Source organism: Nyctereutes procyonoides, unplaced genomic scaffold (genome assembly GCF_905146905.1).
Source record: "Nyctereutes procyonoides isolate TBG_1078 unplaced genomic scaffold, NYPRO_anot_genome, whole genome shotgun sequence".
NCBI classification, from domain to species: Eukaryota; Metazoa; Chordata; class Mammalia; order Carnivora; family Canidae; genus Nyctereutes; species Nyctereutes procyonoides.
Genome location: NW_026575033.1, coordinates 18,731,501 through 18,751,154, shown reverse-complemented (window position 1 = coordinate 18,751,154; position 19,654 = coordinate 18,731,501). Strand labels below are relative to the sequence as shown.

Sequence of the window (19,654 nt, the reverse complement as noted above, 5' to 3'; positions counted from 1 at the left end):
ATTATTATTGTAAATGACCCTGCTTATCTTTGGTATCTGTCCTGCGGTCTAATTTTTCTGATATTAATACAGCTACTTTAGCTTTATTATGATTAGTATTTGCATAGTATAGCTGTTACCATCCTTTTGTGTTTAAATTATTTGTATCCTTATATTTAAATTAGATTTCTTATAGGTAGCAGACAGTTGGGTCATGCTTTTTTTTAATAATAAATTTATTTTTTATTGGTGTTCAATTTGCCAACATACAGAACACCACCCAGTTCTCATCCTGTCAAGTGCCCCCCTCAGTGCCGCCACACAGTTACCCCCACCCCCCGCCCTCCTCCCCTTCCACCAACCCTAGCTCGTTTCCCAGAGTTAGGAGTCTTCCATGTACTGTCTCCCTTTCTGATATTTCCTACCCATTTCTTCTCCTTCCTTTCTATTCCCTTTCACTATTATTTATATTCCCCAAACGAATGAAACCATAAAATGTTTGTCCTTTTCTGATTGACTTATTTCACTCAGCATAATACCCTCCAGAACCATCCACATCGAACCAAATGGTGGATATTTGTCATTTCTAATGGCTGAGTAATATTTCATTGTATACATAAACCATATCTTCTTTATCCATTCATCTTTCGATGGACACTGAGGCTCCTTCCACAGTTTGGCTATTGTGGACATAGCTGCTAGAAACATTGGGGTGAAGGTGTCCCGGCGTTTCATTGCATCTGTATCTTTGGGGTAAATCCCCAGCACTGCAATTGCTGGGTCATAGGGCAGGTCTATTTTTAACTCTTTGAGGAACCTCCACACAGTTTTCCAGAGTGGCTGCACCATTTCACATTCCCACCAACAGTGTAAGAGGGTTCCCTTTTCTCCGCATCCTCTCCAACATTTGTGGTTTTCTGCCTTGTTAATTTTCCCCATTCTCACTGGTGTGAGGTGGGATCTCATTGTGGTTTTGATTTGTATTTCCCTGATGGCAAGTGATGCGGAGCATTTTCTCATGTGCTTGTTGGCCATGTCTGTGTCTTCCTCTGTGAGATTTCTGTTCATGTCTTTTGCCCATTTCATGATTGGATAGTTTGTTTCTTTGCTGTTGAGTTTAAGAAGTTCCTTATAGATCTTGGAAACTAGCCCTTTATCTGATATCTCATTTGCAAATATCTTCTCCCATTCTGTAGGTTGTCTTTTAGTTTTGTTGACTGTATCCTTTGCTATGCAAAAGCTTCTTATCTTGATGAAGTCCCAATAGTTCATTTTTGCTTTTGTTTCTTTTGCCTTCGTGGATGTATCTTGCAAGAAGTTACTGTGGCCAAGTTCAAAAAGGGTGTTGCCTGTGTTCTCCTCTAGGATTTTGATGGAATCTTGTCTCACATTTAGATCTTTCATCCATTTTGAGTTTATCTTTGTGTATGGTGCAAGAGAGTGGTCTAGTTTCATTCTTCTGCATGTGGATGTCTAATTTTCCCAGCACCATCTACTGAAGAGACTGTCTTTCTTCCAGTGGATAGTCTTTCCTCCTTTATCGAATATTAGTTGACCATAAAGTTCAGGGTCCACTTCTGGGTTCTCTCTTCTGTTCCATTGATCTATGTGTCTGTTTTTGTGCCAGTACCACACTGTCTTGATGACCACAGCTTTGTAGTACAACCTGAAATCTGGCATTGTGATGCCCCCAGCTATGGTTTTCTTTTTTAAAATTCCCCTGGCTATTCGAGGTCTTTTCTGATTCCACACAAATCTTAAAATAATTTGTTCTCCATGACCAAGTAGGATTTATTCCCGGGACACAAGGCTGGTTCAACACCCGTAAAACAATCAATGTGATTCATCATATCAGCAAGAGAAAAACCAAGAACCATATGATCCTCTCATTAGATGCAGAGAAAGCATTTGACAAAATACAGCATCCATTCCTGATCAAAACTCTTCAGAGTGTAGGGATAGAGGGAACTTTCCTCGACATCTTAAAAGCCATCTACGAAAAGCCCACAGCAAATATCATTCTCAATGGGGAAGCACTGGGAGCCTTTCCCCTAAGATCAGGAACAAGACAGGAATGTCCACTCTCACCACTGCTATTCAACACAGTAATGGAAATCCTAGCCTCAGCAATCGACAACAAAAAGACATTAAAGGCATTCAAATTGGCAAAGAAGAAGTCAAACTCTCCCTCTTCTCTGATGACATGATACTCTACCTAGAAAACCCAAAAGACTCCACCCCAAGATTGCTAGAACTCATACAGCAATTTGGCAGCATGGCAGGATACAAAATCAATGCCCAGAAATCAATGGCATTTCTATACACTAACAATGAGACTGAAGAAAGAGAAATTAAGGAGTCAATCCCATTTACAATTGCACCCAAAAGCATAAGATACCTAGGAATAAACCTAACCAAAGAGGTCAAGGATCTATACCCTAAAAACTATAGAACACTTCTGAAAGAAATTGAGGAAGACACAAAGAGATGGAAAAATATTCCATGCTCATGGATTGGAAGAATTAATACTGTGAAAATGTCAATGTTACCCAGGGCAATTTACATGTTTAATGCAATCCCTATCAAAATACCATGGACTTTCTTCAGAGAGTTAGAACAAATTATTTTAAGATTTGGGCCATGCTTTTTCATCTAATCTAAGAAGCTCTGCCTTTTAACTGGAGTGTGTAAACCTTTTATATTTAATATAGTTACTTATAAGGCAGAATTTAAGGCTGTCATTCTATTTGTTTTATATTTGTCCCTTCTGTTCTTTTTCCTTTTCTGCTTTGTTTTGATATAATTGTTTTTTAGCATTCTATTTTATCTATTGGCATGTTAGATAATTTTTATTCGAGAGCCTGCTGCAAGGTTCAAAATGTACCTTCAAAATATATTATATAATTACCTTATAACATCATAAATGTACATTTCTACTTTCCTCCCACTCCATCTTTTGTGCATTTGTTGTCATAAATTTAATTTCTATGTGTTAAAAATTCCACAATTCACTATTAGCGTTTTTGTTTTAAATGGTCAACTATCTTTTATATTTAGCATTTCCTGGGCTCATTACTCCTCTGTGTTGATCTGAATTTTCTTCTCATATTGTTTTCATTTAGCCTGAAGGACTTCTTTTATCATTTCTTACAGTGCAGTATACTAGTGATAAAGCCTCTCTACTTTCATTTATCTCAAAATGTATTTATTGCTTTTCCAGTCTGAAAGATACTTTTGATAAATACACTATGAAAGTAGACATTTAAAGATGATTTTCTATTGTCTTCTGGTTTGCACTGACTCTAAAAAAAAAAGTCAGTAATAAACTTATCATTAGTCCCTATAAATAATGTCTTTTTCCCTCTGGCTGCTTTCAAGATTTCTCTCTTTATCACTGGTTTTCAATAATTCAATTATTGCATACCTTAGTACAATTTTCTCTGTTGAGTTTTTTTTTTTTTTAACTTCTTGGATCAGTGGGTTCATGTCTTCTGTCACATTTGGAAAAAGTTGTTTTATTTCTTAAAGTTTTTCTGACTCAATTTCAAAATGACACTCCAATTATACCTACTTTAGAGTGCTTAATATTATGTCACAATTCACTAAGACACCCCCCCCCATCTTTTTCTAGTCTTTTATTTTTTTCTATCTGTGTTTCAGTTTGGATAGTTTCTACTGTGCTCTTTTCAAGTCGACTGATCTTTCTCTCTAGGGGTTCAGCTGATAGTTACACCCACTCAATATTCATTTAGATATTATACTTTTTAGGTACAGAATTCTCATTTTGTAAAATTCCCCATTTTTTCTCTCAGTATAATAATGTTTTCCTTTAAGTCCCTGAACACACTGTAAATAGCAGTCTTAAAAGTCCTTACCTGCTAGTTCTATAAATTGTCATTTGTCAGCTTATTTCTACTGACAGATTTTTTTTCCTAGTTTTGGTTCATATATTCCTACTACTTTACCTAAGTAATTTTTTATTGCATTATAAATGCTACACTGTTGATTGTCTATGTTTGTTGTCAATCTTAAGGTTGCTAAGTTTTGTTCTGGAAGGCATTTAGTTTAGTTAAAGATTGCCAATATCTTTTAGAGTTTGTTTTTAAGCTTCTTGGAGTCTAAAGTAGCCTTTAATGTAGGACAAAATTAACCTGCTAAAGTAGCCTTTAATGTAGGACAAAATTAACCTGCTTTTAAGGCTTGGACTTTCTGAAGTCTCTAAAGCATTGTGCAATCATTTACTTTTCCTCTCACAGTTTTCCAGTAGTTGTTCTTTCCCCCAAAACTTATTTTATTTTTATTGATACAGGTGTTCCTGACAGTAAATACAAGTGGCTTAAAAGGAGGCAGTTAAAAAAAAGAAAAAGAGGAAAAGAAAAATTATTCTACTTCTTTAAAAAAAATTTCCTCTAAAGGCATTATTTTTTATAGTATTATATTATTTTCCTAATATACATAATAGAGAAAGATTCCTGAACAAGAGTTGTCGAATCACATCCATTTTTCTATATGCTCAACGTTAGGAGGTATCTATAATTCCCTTTATTTCTTAAGTTACTCACAGAAGTAATTCTGAATCATTAAGAAAAGACATGAGAATAACCTAAATATTTTAAACTGGGGTTTCTGTAATCCAATCTGTATATTTACACCATTGAAAGGTGAATATTGGAGTTTAGCACTGAATAAAGAATACATCCTTCTAATTCACTCCAAGGAAGGAAGAAATCCTTAAAACTATTTTCTTTCCCTCTTGTTCATTTTCTATACAACTTTGCTTCTTGGCTACTTAAATTTATTCAATAGTTTATTTCAAGGCTGAAGCATTCAATCAAAATCTCCTTTGAAAGGCCATCAAACTCTAAGACAAAAAAGGGAGACAAGAGTAACAGGTGTCCCAAATACACTTCAACCACACTAAAGTGCAGGAGAGCAGAATATTAACAAAATTTTTAAAAGATTAGAAAATAATGCTTTACATTTCGAAGATACATTTCAAAGAAACAACTGACATTTTATTTACTACATTTTAAATTTTTATTTATTTATTTGAGATAGAGAAAGATGAGAGCATGAGAAAGATCATAAGCTGGGGGCATGGGCAGAGGGAGAAGCCGACTTCCTGCTAAGCAGGGAGCTCCATGCGGGACTGGCTCCCAGGACCCCCAGGATCATAACCTGACCTGAAGGCAGATCATCTGCTAGTTGACATTTTAAACAGAATATGAATAGAAAAGAAATTGATGACATAAAAATATGAAATTAATTTTGATTAAAAATGAATCATCATTTTGAAAAAGTTCAAAATTTAACTGAATAAAAGTTCTGTCCTATTATCTCAAATACTTTAAAAATAAGATCAAATAAATTTTGTGCCTATACAGTGGCAGAAATTAGGATAAAAGTTAATTTTGAAATTAAAATATCATCAATTTAGAAAAGGGAAAAAAAGTAGTTAGAAAACCTGCCTTCATGGTGAGTCTTAAATGTGTAAAATGCTCAATATTTTCAAAGCAGCCCCAATTTTTAAAATAAGTAGCCCATTTGATGTATTTTTCTTCTGAAAATACATTCACAGGTTATATTTTAATTTTAGAATACTTTGCAAATAATATCTTAGAAATTTCCTGAATGAAAAAAGTGGTAGGGACGCCTGGGTGGCTCAGCAGTTGAGCATCTGCCTCTGGCCCAGGGCATGATCCTGGAGTCCCGGGATCGAGTCCCACATCGTGCTCCCTGAGTGGAGCCTGCTTCTCCGTCTGCCTGTGTCTCTGCCTCTCTGTGTCTCTCATGAATAAATAAATAAAATATTTTTTAAAAAAAGAAAGAAAAAAGTGGTAAATAGGTACTAACCAATTTCTCTTAGTTGTCCTATTATTACTTATATGCATATCTCAATTTTAAAAAGTCATTATATTAGTAAAAATTTATAACAGGATATTAGGTACATACTATAAAAACAATATAAGGGATCCCTGGGTGGCTCAGTGGTTTAGTGCCTGCCTTTGGCCCAGGGCGCAATCCAGGAGTCCTGGGATCGAGTCCCACATCAGGCTCCCGGCATGGAGACTACTTCTCCCTCCTCCTGTGTCTCTGCCTCTCTCTCTCTCTCTCTCTCTCTCTCTATCATAAATAAATAAATAAACAAATAAATAAATCTTTAAAAATAAATAAATAAAAATAAAAACAATATAATTTAAAAATTTAGATTTCAAAACAATGTACCAAAAATTGTGTTCATTTGGTTGTTAATAAAAACAAAAAAAACTTACATTATTGTTAACCAGCAAAACAATAAAAGCAAATGCAAAATTAAAATAATTCAGTAATAAAAGACAAACATCTGATTTGAAATATCATTTATGCTTTAGAAAAATCTGAGGAGTCCTCACAGATAGAGAATTCAGATAGAGTCATAGAACATGCTCAATCCCACTGCTAGTTTTGTAACTTTATTTTAAACTATTATTACAGTTTATGAAAGGGGGGAAAATCTATTAAGAAGTATCCCTGAATCTAATAAGGATGTACACTCTTAAAATTTTGATGAATCTTGTCAAATTGCCCTCTAGAAGGACTGTACTAATTTATATTCTCATCAACAGCATATGAAATAATGCCCATTTTCCCAGACCCTTTCCATTCGCATATAACATACTTTTTGTTAGTATTCTGATAGGCAAAAATTCTCATTGCTGTTTTAATTTGCATTTTTGATCATCATTATGTTCTCATATTTATTTGGCATTTGTATTTCTTCTGTGAATTGTCCAAACATACAGTGCCTGTTTTTCTACTGCTTTGTCCTGATTTGTGGGATTCTGTTCAATATTAAGAATATATTAAGGATAACTTGTCTGTTATGTAACTTGCAAAATTGTTCCATATTATTGCTTATATTTTAACTTAGTTTATACTGTTGTTTTGTGTAAAAAAACAACAAAACCTAAAACTTTAAAGTGTTAGGTAGCCAAATCTGTCCATTCTCTCCTTTCTGGAATCTGGGCTACATGCCGTCCTTTATAAAACACATTAAAATTTCCCCTCAATCAGCATAAAATGAAAAGAATAATGGTATGTTTTGGAGCAATGCTCCAAACAACTCAACACTCAAATACTAAGATTGAAACGTGGCTAAATCTAAAAGAGTTGCAGGTAATCACTTACAAAAATAATTTAAGAAACACACACAACAGTTTGAGCCATGGCATAATGGAGTTTCTTTTATAATCTCTTACGTCTTTAGAATTCCAGTTATGTAGATAGTATGAGACCTTTTAGGATAATAAAATAAAAGATTAAAAAATAGTGTTTTACCTTTCAAAGATCTATTTTAAAGAAACAATTGAAGTAAAAAAAAATGTTTAAATCACTCACTCTACACCTAATATGGGAAAATTTCCCTGATGAAAAAAATGTTCCATCCCATTTCCAGCCAATTCTTTTTTTTTTTTTTTAAGATTTTATTTATTTATTCATGAGAGACACAGAGAGAGAGAGAGAGGCAGGCAGAGACACAGGCAGAGGAAGAAGGAGGCTCCATGCAGGGAGCCCAATGCGGGACTTGATCTCGGATCTCCAGGGTCATTATGCTTAGCTTACGGGTCTCCAAGGTCACACCCTGGGCTAAACCGCTGAGCTACCTGGGCTTCCCCCATTTCTAGCCAATTCTAATTGATACCAAATTTTTCTGCTTGTTGAACCAAAAGTTGTCTCCTTGTTTTATTTATTGCTGTAGATCTACTCTCCAGAAAAAACAGAAAACAAGTGTACCACTATCTCTGTACCACTGCATCCTTGTAGATAACTGAAATATTTTCTTCACGTTTGATCATTCTTTCCTTAGTGTAGTTTTTAATATAAATATTTGTTCACATGTCTAATTGACCCAACAGACTATAATCTCCAAGAAGACAGTGCAAATGTCTTTTAAATCTTAATCCTTGGTGCCTGTTATATAGAAAGCATTTGATATACAGCTGGGTGAATGGGGAGGAAAAAAAATGTATAGTTCAAATTTCCTACTTTAGGACAATTTAAATTTGTCAATATGTTCCTTATAATCAACAAAGTCAGACTATGATCTTTCTGTTTCTTCTAACTGTAACATTTAAAGATTTTAATGTATAGTTCTTTGTCTTGAACACATTCCTGATAAATATGTGATACTGAACATTAAAAATATACCTGCAGACCCAAAATAGTCTATAAGATGCATATACACTATACGATTAATATATTATTGATCTTCCATGACATTTTCAATGTCATTCTGACATGTTTGTTAATATAAGGGAATTTTGGTATTATGGCTATATCATATCCAATTATATTCACATTAACTTTAAAAAACATTTACAAAAAAGAGATTTTGAGGATTCCTGGGTGGCTCAGTGATTTAGCGCCTGCCTTTGGCCCAAGGCGTGATCCTGGAATCCCAGGATCAAGTCCCGCATCAGGCTCCCTGCATGGAGCCTGCTTCTCCCTCTGCCTGTGTCTCTGCCTCTCTGTGTCTCTCCTGAATAAATAAACAAAATCTTTTAAAAATAATAAAATAAAAAATAATAAATAATAAAAAGAGATTTTGGAGCCATATACATGAAAGCAATAAGTACGAACAGGGTCAGGTCAGATCTTTTACGGGTGCTCAGGCATAATAAAACTTTGGTAACATAGATCTTCAATGGTAAATCTATTCTTGAAAAAAAATTTTCTCTAAGAAATGTGCTCGGTATCTTTAAAAATATACGAATCTTTACCAAGTAGTTGAGACCAAAAGATACTTACTTCACTGTGGCACTTAGAAGAAAGTTCAGCTGTGGCATTAGCAGGCTATCTGGGGCTGACAGGTAACGATCAAACTGAACCTACATGAAACAGAGAAAGAGCAAAACATAAAGTGCATGTATTTGCCAACAGATATATCAAATATAACCGTCAGTTATAAGGGTTAAATCTCAGCAAATATACCATGGTACAAATAATGAGTTCTTTGTGAACAAAATGAGTTATTGCTTCAACATTCTAACTAAAATTCCCTAAAAGTGTCAACTTCTTAATTCTGAATCCAAGTTATTCACCTTAATCTCCTTCACCAAACTTCACCAAACCAATATTAACAAGTCATCAGGTTTCAAATCTACCTTATTTCCTTAAATCTACTGTATTTGTTAATTGTTAAGTTACTCAACTAATATTTATTGAGGACCTACTATTAGGAAGGTACTATATTAGGTAAAGTGTATATAATGGTGAGCAAAAGGGGACAGCCCCTAGCTCACAGAGCTTATGACCTACGAAGAAAAATAATAAACCGTAATTATAAATAAATATATAATCACAAATTGTGTTAGATGCTATGAAGGAAAATACCAAAATATTATAAAAGTATAAATCAGGAGGATGGACGTAGTTTCTGTGTTTGGTAAAGGACATTTGAAGTGAGATCTTAGCATCGAATAGAGATTATTAACTAAGAGTGTGTGCAGTGAAGGCTGTGGGGGTGTCATGGATAGGACAGCATGGATAAAGGCTTGAGGAGAGAAAAAAGGGCTAACAGATCAGTTCATGTAGGTCTCCTACACTTTTTAAAAGGATTTTCATTCTTATTGGTAAAAGCATTTAGGAAACCACTGAAGGAGGGGAATAATTTGATTTAAGTTTTAAGAAGCTATTCCTGGCTACAGCTAGAAGGGAAGGTTGTAATGATGGATGCAAGGACACCAGATAAGTGGCTATTATAACATCTTAGACTACAAGGACAATAACATGGTACATAGAAGAACACTGGATCGTAAAATCATCAGTATTTGGTTAGTGACAGGGTGCAGAGGTTGACTCCCAGATCTGGGTCTGTATAATTTAATTCACAGCATTATCACAATTCATAACTGCATTCTTTTCACATTTATTTAGTTGAAACAATAATGGACAGATGCTCTTACCACTTTCTGAGTTTGGAAACTTGGAAGAGGACTTGGGAGGATGGGGCAGGGAAAACTTAGAAGAGTTCAAGCTTGGGATATGCTGATCTGAAGTGCCCTGAAGCATTCAATCAAATGCAACAGACAGTTATATATAAAATGGCAGACCACACATAAAACAAGATTCTGTTTCTTTAAACAGATACTCAACTTAATTGCTATTAAAGTTTAAGACCAAGCACAAAATTATTTGTAATGGGGTTTAAATATATTTTGTAGGTTTATATTATGGATTGGATATGTGTTGGTGGGGAGAGAAAGAGAGGGAGGAAACACATTTATTGAGTACTAACTAATCTTTGTGTAGACTTATGTGTTCATTTTGTGGGGGAGGGAGTACCTTGAAGTGGGACTACTGGGTAGTATGGTGAGCACATATTTACCTTTCTAAGAAACTTATCTTTTTTTATTAATCTAAAATGTATTCATTTTCATTTATTTTTATTTAAACTTTTTAGAATAAAATCTTCATATTTTTAGTTCTCTCTTTAGAGAGAGATGTCTGATGAATAGAAGTTACGACTAGTATTTCTCTATCTATATATACATATTTATATATTACCTTTTATCCTGACATAATGTTCCTTATTTATCTTTTCTAGTGTTTTTAAAATCTACTTTACCTAATAATATTGTCGGCTCTGAACTCTTTACATTGTTATCACTTTCTTTAATTTAGCTCAGTAAGATGATAGGTAACAAAGCCTTGGCATCAAAAAAGTCATCCAGGAGAACTATGTGTTAAAGTCAAGCCATTGCAGTAGTGAGCATATGTGAGTATTTAAATACTTAGGACAGGATAGATGGCATAGTAGTTGAAAGTTAAGTCCTAGGTTGAATGGGGTTGTTTGGAGGATCAGAGTTAATACATGAAAAACAGTGGCATGCTCAATAAATACTAATGGCTGGTGTTATTATTGATCATTTTTGTTATTATTGCTGATAGTGTATTATAAAGCTTCCAAACAAAATCATCCTATGAGAACTAAATGAATATCCTTCAACTGGTGGATTTGCATTAATGTAAAGTATATACTTAAGACATGGAAACATGCTACAAGAAGTGGTGCTCAGGCAGAAAGGATGTGCAAGCAAGCTCTTCACTTGAAAAGAAGGAAATAAAAGTGGAGGTTCGAGGAGTCTCACACTCAAGAGTAATATGTTATTTTAAGATTGGAATCAGTTTCAATTATCATCTCAGGAAGAAATCAACAACTATAAGCCTTCCTACTAAACTAACTACTATAACCGTAGGAAGTCTTTAATGACATATGGCCTAACTTCTTTGCATCCATTATTTTTGTTTCTCCTTTATGCTAGGAGTAAAACTCTGAAAATGAAGAAAACCTAAACAGGTATGGATGAGTGGAATATTACTACAAATATATATCTTGGCCAGACCTTAAAGGACACATGTGTACAATCTTTATTATTGTACCCAATGTGAATGTAGTATATATTAAGAGATAAAATTACCACCCAGGAAAAAATTAATAATGTTCTACGAGGAAACCTATGTTGAAATGTTTTACTATTCACTTACCATTGCAGCCTTCAGTGCCACAGAATCTAGGTTGGGCAAATTAGCTAAAGAGCCCTAAAAAATAAAACAAAACAAAAAGTAAGATGTAAAAAAAAAAAAAAAAAAAAAAAAAAAAACAGGTGCTATAGTTTCAGTTCACTCATGAAATACAGTCCACTAATAGATTCCCCAGATTTGGAAATTCAGCTCCTTTCCAAAGAATTCAAGTATCATCTCGTCAACCTCAATTAGAGCAGGGACTATGATTTATTTTTCTGTAAGTAGCATGAAGGCACGCAATCATATTTGTTGGAGGAAGTGACAAGCACAAGTTTATTAACAAGGGAAATACCAGGATATTTCAGATTTACATATAAGGAAGACAAAAATACAAGGAAGCACTTAGAAAATGTCAGTTAAACATGGAGGCTTGAAGTTGCACTCTGACAATTATAGATAGTAAAAAAAGCAGCAGAATTGATTCCTTTTTGGTAGAAATTTGCTTGCTGCTTTATCAGAATAAAAAACTTGGGACTGGTGATTTTGAAAAGCTTCATTTAAGAGTTCCTGGACTATAAAATATGTTTCATGTTAATACCATTTAAATGAGTTCTTTGCTTTTTCAAGGCAGATGCTTACATGGATTTCTCGGGTTCCCCCACTCCCTTCTCTATTTCCACTGGAGTTCTATAACATAACAAGATCTTATGCCGGCCTCAAAGTATTTACCTTTCCAAAGTAATAAACAAAGATTTGCTAAGTTAAAAAAGGGATGACTGAATTTACACAGTAATCTATCCATTCAATTAACTGATAGTGACATAGGACTCTGAAAAATTACCCAGTATGAATATCCTTTATACATTTTATAATTCTAAGTTTCATTTTCATTACTTTTAACTAAAGTTATCCATAGTAAAAAGGACAGTTAACATTTGGGGGCACTCTACTACATCTCAGGTAGTCATCTAAGAACTCTACGTGTATAATATCACTTAATCTTCTGAACAACCCTTTGCTACAGATACTATTATTACCCCAATCCCAGAGATGAGTAAATAGACACAGAAAGTAAGTCACTTTTCCAATGAAAAATAGCTATTAAGTGGCAGAGTCAAGACTAGAGTCTAGCTCTGGAACCCATGCTCTACATGGGCATTTCTATAATTAGGAACACCCATGTCCTTACCTGTTCTGGTTTATGTTGTTGTACTATGTTATAGATGTAACTCAAGCCTGCTCTAGTTAAGACGTAAGAAGCTTGCTCATTTATAAGTGTGTCCAAATGTGCTTCAATCTAAAATAAAATATGTCAGAAAGAAAATATTTTAAAAGAAGAGTAAGATTGATGAGAGTAGAAGTAGACCACCCTGGAGTCAGCTTTTCATCATGGGCTTGCTCTTTGCAGTGACTATGAGGCCAGACCACGAGGCACAAGGGCTGCTTCTCTGACAGAAAGCTTTTCCTCCCCCAAAGAGAAAGTCCTCCTACAAAAGGAAGAGAGTGTCTCACTTTAAAAATGGTAACTGAAGAGGATTCCAGGACTAGCCAGTAGTCAAAAAATCTGAGTTGCTTATCAGCTCTCTTCAAAGATGGCAATAAGCAAAACACAAACAAAGAAGCAAAAAACACTATAAACAACAACAGTGCAAAATGAAATACTTAGGAAGACTTCTGAGAAGATGAGGGCCTGATGTTACAGACCTCCACATACCCTCACCCTCCCAACTTCCTGGACTGAGTCAACCATTCAAATGTGCCATCTGGAGAAGCAGGTTTGTTACAATTAGGTAAAGTTGAGGACCTGGCAGAAGGTTAGTCAAAGACTTCAAGTTTAGGAACTGCCTACAAAGACCCAGCTAAGAAGTGAGTTGTATGTGCTCACCTGCTTTGTATTATTTTTGAGGAGGCCATCTAATGCTAACGGGGACAGAATCCCCAGAAGTAGACTTCCCTGGTGGGCTGAAGTATCTCCTAGTGGGAATAAGTCTGCTACTCCCTTATTTTTACCAGTACAGGGAATCCCCTCAGTTTTACCAGTTTGTTTGCCCACGATGGCATAGTATACTAACTGTGCTAATATCTGAATGTTTGCCATTGTCCAAGTAACTCCAATAGCTGAGCCCTTCCCCCTAAAAAACTTACAACTAACTTAAAAGAGGTACGTTCTAAGAGAAAAACTCATATGAATAATAAGAACACGTACCTTTTCTGGAGGCAACACTATTAAAAGACAGAGAATATTTTAATTTTTTTTTAGGGCAGCCTGGGTGGCTCAGCGGTTTAGCACCGCCTTCAGCCCAGGGCCTGATCCTGGAGACCTGGGTTCGAGTCCCACATCAGGTTCCCTGCATGGAGCCTGCTTCTCCCTCTGCCTGCATTCCTGTGTGCCGCACCCCCTGTGTCTCTCATGAATAAATAAATAAAATCTTTTTAAAAAAATTTTTTTAAGTGAATGTCCAAGAAAGCACAATTAGAGCCTTTAGTCAACTACATTACTGGAAATCAAAGAAAAACAAGATGTACAAATATAAACATATAATGAAAGAGTTAATGCTAAAAACCAATGAGTATCTGAAGAATAGAAGGAAAGCAATACAGTAACATCAAAGAAAGATTAAAATAAAGAGATATAAAAAGAAAGTAGAAGAGAGATTCTGGAGATAAAACCAACTAAGGGCAGGAGCTTCAGAATATAAAAAGTAACAGATGGAAAAAAAAAAGTAACAGATGGAAAAGTGAAAATTAATTAGTAGAAAACATTATTGAGCAAAAGAAAGGATTAAATCTTCAGACTGAAATGGCTCTGCAAAATCCAAATGGAAATAATGGAAAAGGAGACATACCAAAAAAAAATATCCTGAGGAAATATCTGAACTCAAAGGAAAATCCTTACAAACTTCCAGATGGACAGAATAAGTTACCACAAAGATAAGAGTCAGACTAGCCTGAACTTACTTGAAACACGGGAAGAATGCAAGTAAGAGCGGAAAGAAATTTAATAGACTATTGACAGAAAAGTTCTGAAAATCAAGCCTCTTCTATTCAACAAGGTGAATTTTCTTTGGAGGGCCTAAATAAGCCACACCTTCTAGGATCTACATCATTGTACAGTCCATTGACTCTGGGCTGGCCTATGCAACTAGCATTGGCCAACAGCCAATCAGCAAGCATGGGGCTTATCCCCTTGGAATGCAAAACATGACTACGGAATATTTAATTTTTATTTATTTATGATAGTTACACACACAGAGAGAGAGAGAGAGAGAGAGAGAGAGAGAGAGGCAGAGACACAGGCAGAGGGAGAAGCAGGCTCCATGCACCGGGAGCCCGACGTGGGATTCGATCCCGGGTCTCCAGGATTGCACCCTGGGCCAAAGGCAGGCGCCAAACCGCTGCGCCACCCAGGGATCCTGACTACGGAATATTTAAGAAACACAGATAATTGGTGATAAAACAGATCAATGAATACCTGATATATCTGAACTCCTTGAGAAAAGATTTACACAAATGGCAGAGTTTAAGGGCTGAATTAGTGATAAATACAGCAAAAACCAATGAATTCTTTAACAAAGAATTTATTAGTTCCACAAAAAAAGGAATTATGTACCAAAGGAAAATTAATCATACTTCATTATATTTCTTTTGAAAGAAGGAATTAGGAATTAGATAATATCAAAGGTTTAAATGTATCAAAACTTATATCCCTTTTTTTTTTTTAAGATTTTATTTATTTATTCATGAGAGACAGGCAGAGGGAGAAGCAGGCTCCATGCAGGGAGCCCGAGGTGGGACTCGATCTTGGGTCTCCAGGATCACACCCTGGGCCGAAGGCAGCACTAAACCACTGAGCCACCCTGGCTGCCCGAAACTTATTCCTTAGAATCCCTAAAACTTTACAAATATATTTTTACTATAGCCACTGCCAAATTACTTATATACTTGTAATAACAGAACATTTAGAATTTTTTCTTAAGAACATCATATATACCAGAAATAACTATTTCAAAATCAGAAGCCAAATATCTGGTAAATTTTACAAATGGCTTTGTTTTAGCCACTTTACAAATTGTTAAGTGATACCATTTGGCTTACAGGACTAGAGTCATTGGTATAACAAACTGTAATGTTTTGCCTAACACTGGTTTACACATAGATAAAAATATATCTGTCCTCTGTAACACCTTCTGCACTAGCTAGAAAGCTTGAAAAATATAGCATATTATTCACAGTTCAGAAACTGAAATCTGCATACAGAATAACTGTTCCAATCAATAAGAAAAGCTTCATTCCACCATCACAAACTATGGTTTGAATAAAATACATATTCTAACTTACCCCCAAAACCAAAATATCAAGTGAGAGAGAGAGAGAGAAAGAGAGAGGACTTCCATCAGACTACACCAAAAGATTTATAGAAAATAGGTCACTGAAATTGGATCAAAGCCAGTATCTGAGATCGTATGCAGAAAAAAAGGCTCCATCACAGTGAGCTGTCATCTTATGGCAAATTTACCTGAAACTGCAGCATTTCTAGACGTCTGTCAGTGAACTCAAACAGAGCTAGTGTTGTCTTCATCATATATAGTGAATTGACCATGAAAGTGGCCATGTCAGCTGTGCCTAAATTGCTGGCAGATACAGTACACATTTGGAGGAGGGGATCCAAGACACATGATAAAACCTATAAATGAAAAATCAAATGAAATTTATTCTTTATTTCCCAATCAGTGATAACAGGCCTGGGTTAACAGTACTTCAGTATAAATGTCAAACTGATTGGAAGGGGGCCAACTGACAGAAGTACATTTAAAAAAGATTAAATGGTACAGTTCTCACAATGTCTTTTACAATGAGCATCACCGAATAAAATATTTTTCAAACTAAAGAGAGCTGGTTTAATATTTGAAGGAAAAATTAATGGAATTGTTAAAATATATGGGTTATAAAATGCCAGAATTTTAACAACGTATAATAGAGGAGCAATAAATATCAAAAATTTTATATTAAAAAATATAAAATTATTTATAGCATACTTGTACAAAGTCAGCTTGACGGGCATCTAATGGTACAACTGAAGAATCGTGAGATGCCAGAACTTCACGCAACAACATGAGTGTCTGATTTAATGCAGAGCTCGGTCCAAGATCAGGTGGTGGGAGCTCAACCTAAAATAAAAGGTGGTTTACCCACTGCTTACATTTTTCACTAACTTTTAATGTATAAATGAATGAAATTCACAGTAAAATACTTATAAAATATGTAAAGCTTTGACACATTACAAAATCATAATTTATCAATAGGTTATACTAATAAGCATAGAAAGTGACACAAGTTTTTTGCTTTATTATTACAGAATATATTCTTCTCACCGCTATATAGAATTTATACTTCTAAAATTCAAAAAGTTTTAAGAAAACTTAGAAGTCTTTGAATTGTAGAATTATATATTTATACAAACTTGAAATGGCTTACTGTTTTATTTTTTTTAGCCCAAACCATAATAAAAAGGCATTCTAGAAACCAGTATTCCCCCAACAATAACATAACTAAGAATCATCATCCATCCCTAGGCCCAGATCTTAGATATTTTGGTTCAATATGCATAGGTTTGGGGTCTAGGAATCTATCTTTCAGTAAGTACCATACACAATTTTCAGGTGATTAATCTATGGGCTATACACTTCACAAAAATACAGTGCATACTATATTCTACACAGTATAACACTGCCATTAAAATTTTAAGCACTGAAGTTAAAGACTATTTTACATTTTAGATTATCATTGAGACACCTACGTGGCTCAGCGTTTGAGCCATTTGCCTTCGGCTCAGGGTGTGATCCTGGAGTCCCAAGATCGAGTCCCACATTGGGCTCCCTGCATGGAGCCTGCTTCTCCCTCTGCCTATGTATCTGCCTCTCTCTATCTCTCATGAATAAATAGATAAAATCTTTAAAAAAAAGAAGAAGGAAATAAATGAACATTTCAGATTACCATTTACTAGTTGTATGGTCCTAGGTAAGCTCTTTAACTTCACAGAGCTTCAGAGGGATTCTGTAAGGATAAACTGGGATTGTTGTATTTAAACTATAGGTATGGTACCAGGCACTTAGTAACTGGAAGGTATGCCAAGTTCATTACACCTACTTTAAAAAAAAATTATTTATTCATGAGCGACAGAGAGAGAAAGAGAGGAGGCAGATACATAGGCACTGAGCCACCAGGCTGCCCATCATTACCCCTACTTGCTAACATCATGATATCCAAGAAGATGTCCCTATGGATTTTTTAAATCACATTTTTCTGAGTACTTATAATATTAACATAGATAGATTTTGTTTTTTTAATAAAATCTCATACTTGAAGTCCATGTAAGGAACTATATAGCCTTGTGTCAGACAGAAAGGTCTAAGAATTTTTAAGTATCTGGATTTATATTAAGAATGTTTTATATAGAAAAGTTAATACATAGGTGACATCAGCAGGAATGGCAAAGTATGGACCTCTGAGAATCCTCCCTCCTTCACAAAAGCAACAAAACCAAAAAAAATATAAGACATGCAAAGAAACAAAAAAAATATGGTCCATGTACATAAAAAAAACATCAGTAGGAACTTTCCTGGAGGAAGACTAAATACTGGAGTTACTACTTAAAAACTTTAAATCAGCTATTTTAAATATGTTCAGAAACTAAAGGAAACCATGTTAATGAACTAAAGTATGAGAACAATGTCTCATCAAATAGAAAATATCAATAAAGAGATAGAAATGATAAAAACAAATCAGAATTTTATGGTTGAAAAAAAAATGAAAAATTCACTATAGGGATTCCATGGCACATCTGAATAGGCAGAATAAATGACCAGTGAACTTGAAGACAGATAATTAAGGTTACCCAGTTTGCAGAATTGGAAGGGGAAAAATGAAAGGAAATTCACAGAGCCTCAGATACTTATGGAACACCACCAGCATGAGTACAATGGGGATCTTAGAAGAAGAGGGTAGTATAGAGAGAATATTTGAAAAATAATAACAAAGACTTAACAAACATGATTAAGTCAAAACATTAATCTACATCCAAGAAGCTCACAAACTCCACAGAAAATAAATTTAAATAGATCCACCCTAAGACACATCACAAACTTTCAAAAGACAAAAAGAGAATCTGGAAGTAGTAAGAGAGAAGTAACTGATTATGACAAAGGATTCTCATTAGATTAACAGCTGATTTCTCATCAGAAAACATAAAGGCCAGACAGCATTGGATGGCATATTCAAGGGCTGAAAGATTGTCAACAAAGAATTCTATAATCAGTAAAATTATTCTTCAAGAATGAAGGAGAAAGGGCAGCCCGGGTGGCTCAGTGGTTTAGTGCCTGCCTTCAGCCCAGAGTGTGGTCCTGGAGAACGAGGATCAAGTCCCACATCAGGCTCCCTGTGTGAAGCCTGCTTTTCCCTCTGCCTGTGTCTCTGCCCCCCCCTCTCTCTCTCTCTCTCTCTTTCTCTCTGTCTCTCATGAATAAATGAATAAAATCTAAAAAAAAAAAAAAGAATGAAGGAGAAATTGACATTCCCAATAAGCAAAAACCAAAAACTATTCGGAAACCTGTTCCACACGAAATATGGGAAATCAGGCTAAAGTACAGGAACACTAGACAGTAACTCAAATTCACATGAAGAAATAAAGAACACCAGTAAAAGTTCTGACACAGGTAAATACAAGACAGTATTAATGTACTTTCCATTTGTAATTCCTTTTTTCCATGTTTTAAAAGACAACTGCATGAAGCAATAATTATAGTCCCAAGTTAATGAGCACACAATGTAGAAAGATGTAATTTGTAACAATAATAGTGTAAGGCAACAGGAAAACTGGGCTTGTAGGAGTAAAGCTTTCATATGCTATTGAAAGTAAGTTGGTATTAACCTGAACTGTTATAAATTAAGATGTTAATAGTAATTCCCAGGGCACCACTAAGAAACTACACATGCTCTCTTTTCATATACATGTATTTAAATAAATAGTATAGGAATTAAAGTAGCATAGTAGAAAATATTAACACAAGAGAAGGCAGTAATAGAGGGACAAAGGAACAAAAATTTAAGACATACAAAAATAGCAAAATGGCACTACTTTATAAGCAATTAAATTAAATGTAAATGGATTAAA

General features: G+C 34.8%; 1 protein-coding gene across 1 annotated transcript in view; it reads right to left on the bottom strand.

Moving 5' to 3' along the window:
- COG6 (component of oligomeric golgi complex 6) overlaps positions 1-19,654 on the bottom strand; it is a 92,004-nt gene that overhangs the window by 8,498 nt on the left and 63,852 nt on the right. The window contains exons 14-18 of the mRNA XM_055317314.1: positions 16,521-16,652; positions 16,001-16,168; positions 12,674-12,781; positions 11,506-11,559; positions 8,767-8,846 (exon numbers count right to left, since the gene is read on the bottom strand). Coding sequence (XP_055173289.1) covers positions 8,767-8,846; positions 11,506-11,559; positions 12,674-12,781; positions 16,001-16,168; positions 16,521-16,652 — 542 coding nt within the window. The remainder of the gene's footprint in view (positions 1-8,766; positions 8,847-11,505; positions 11,560-12,673; positions 12,782-16,000; positions 16,169-16,520; positions 16,653-19,654) is intronic.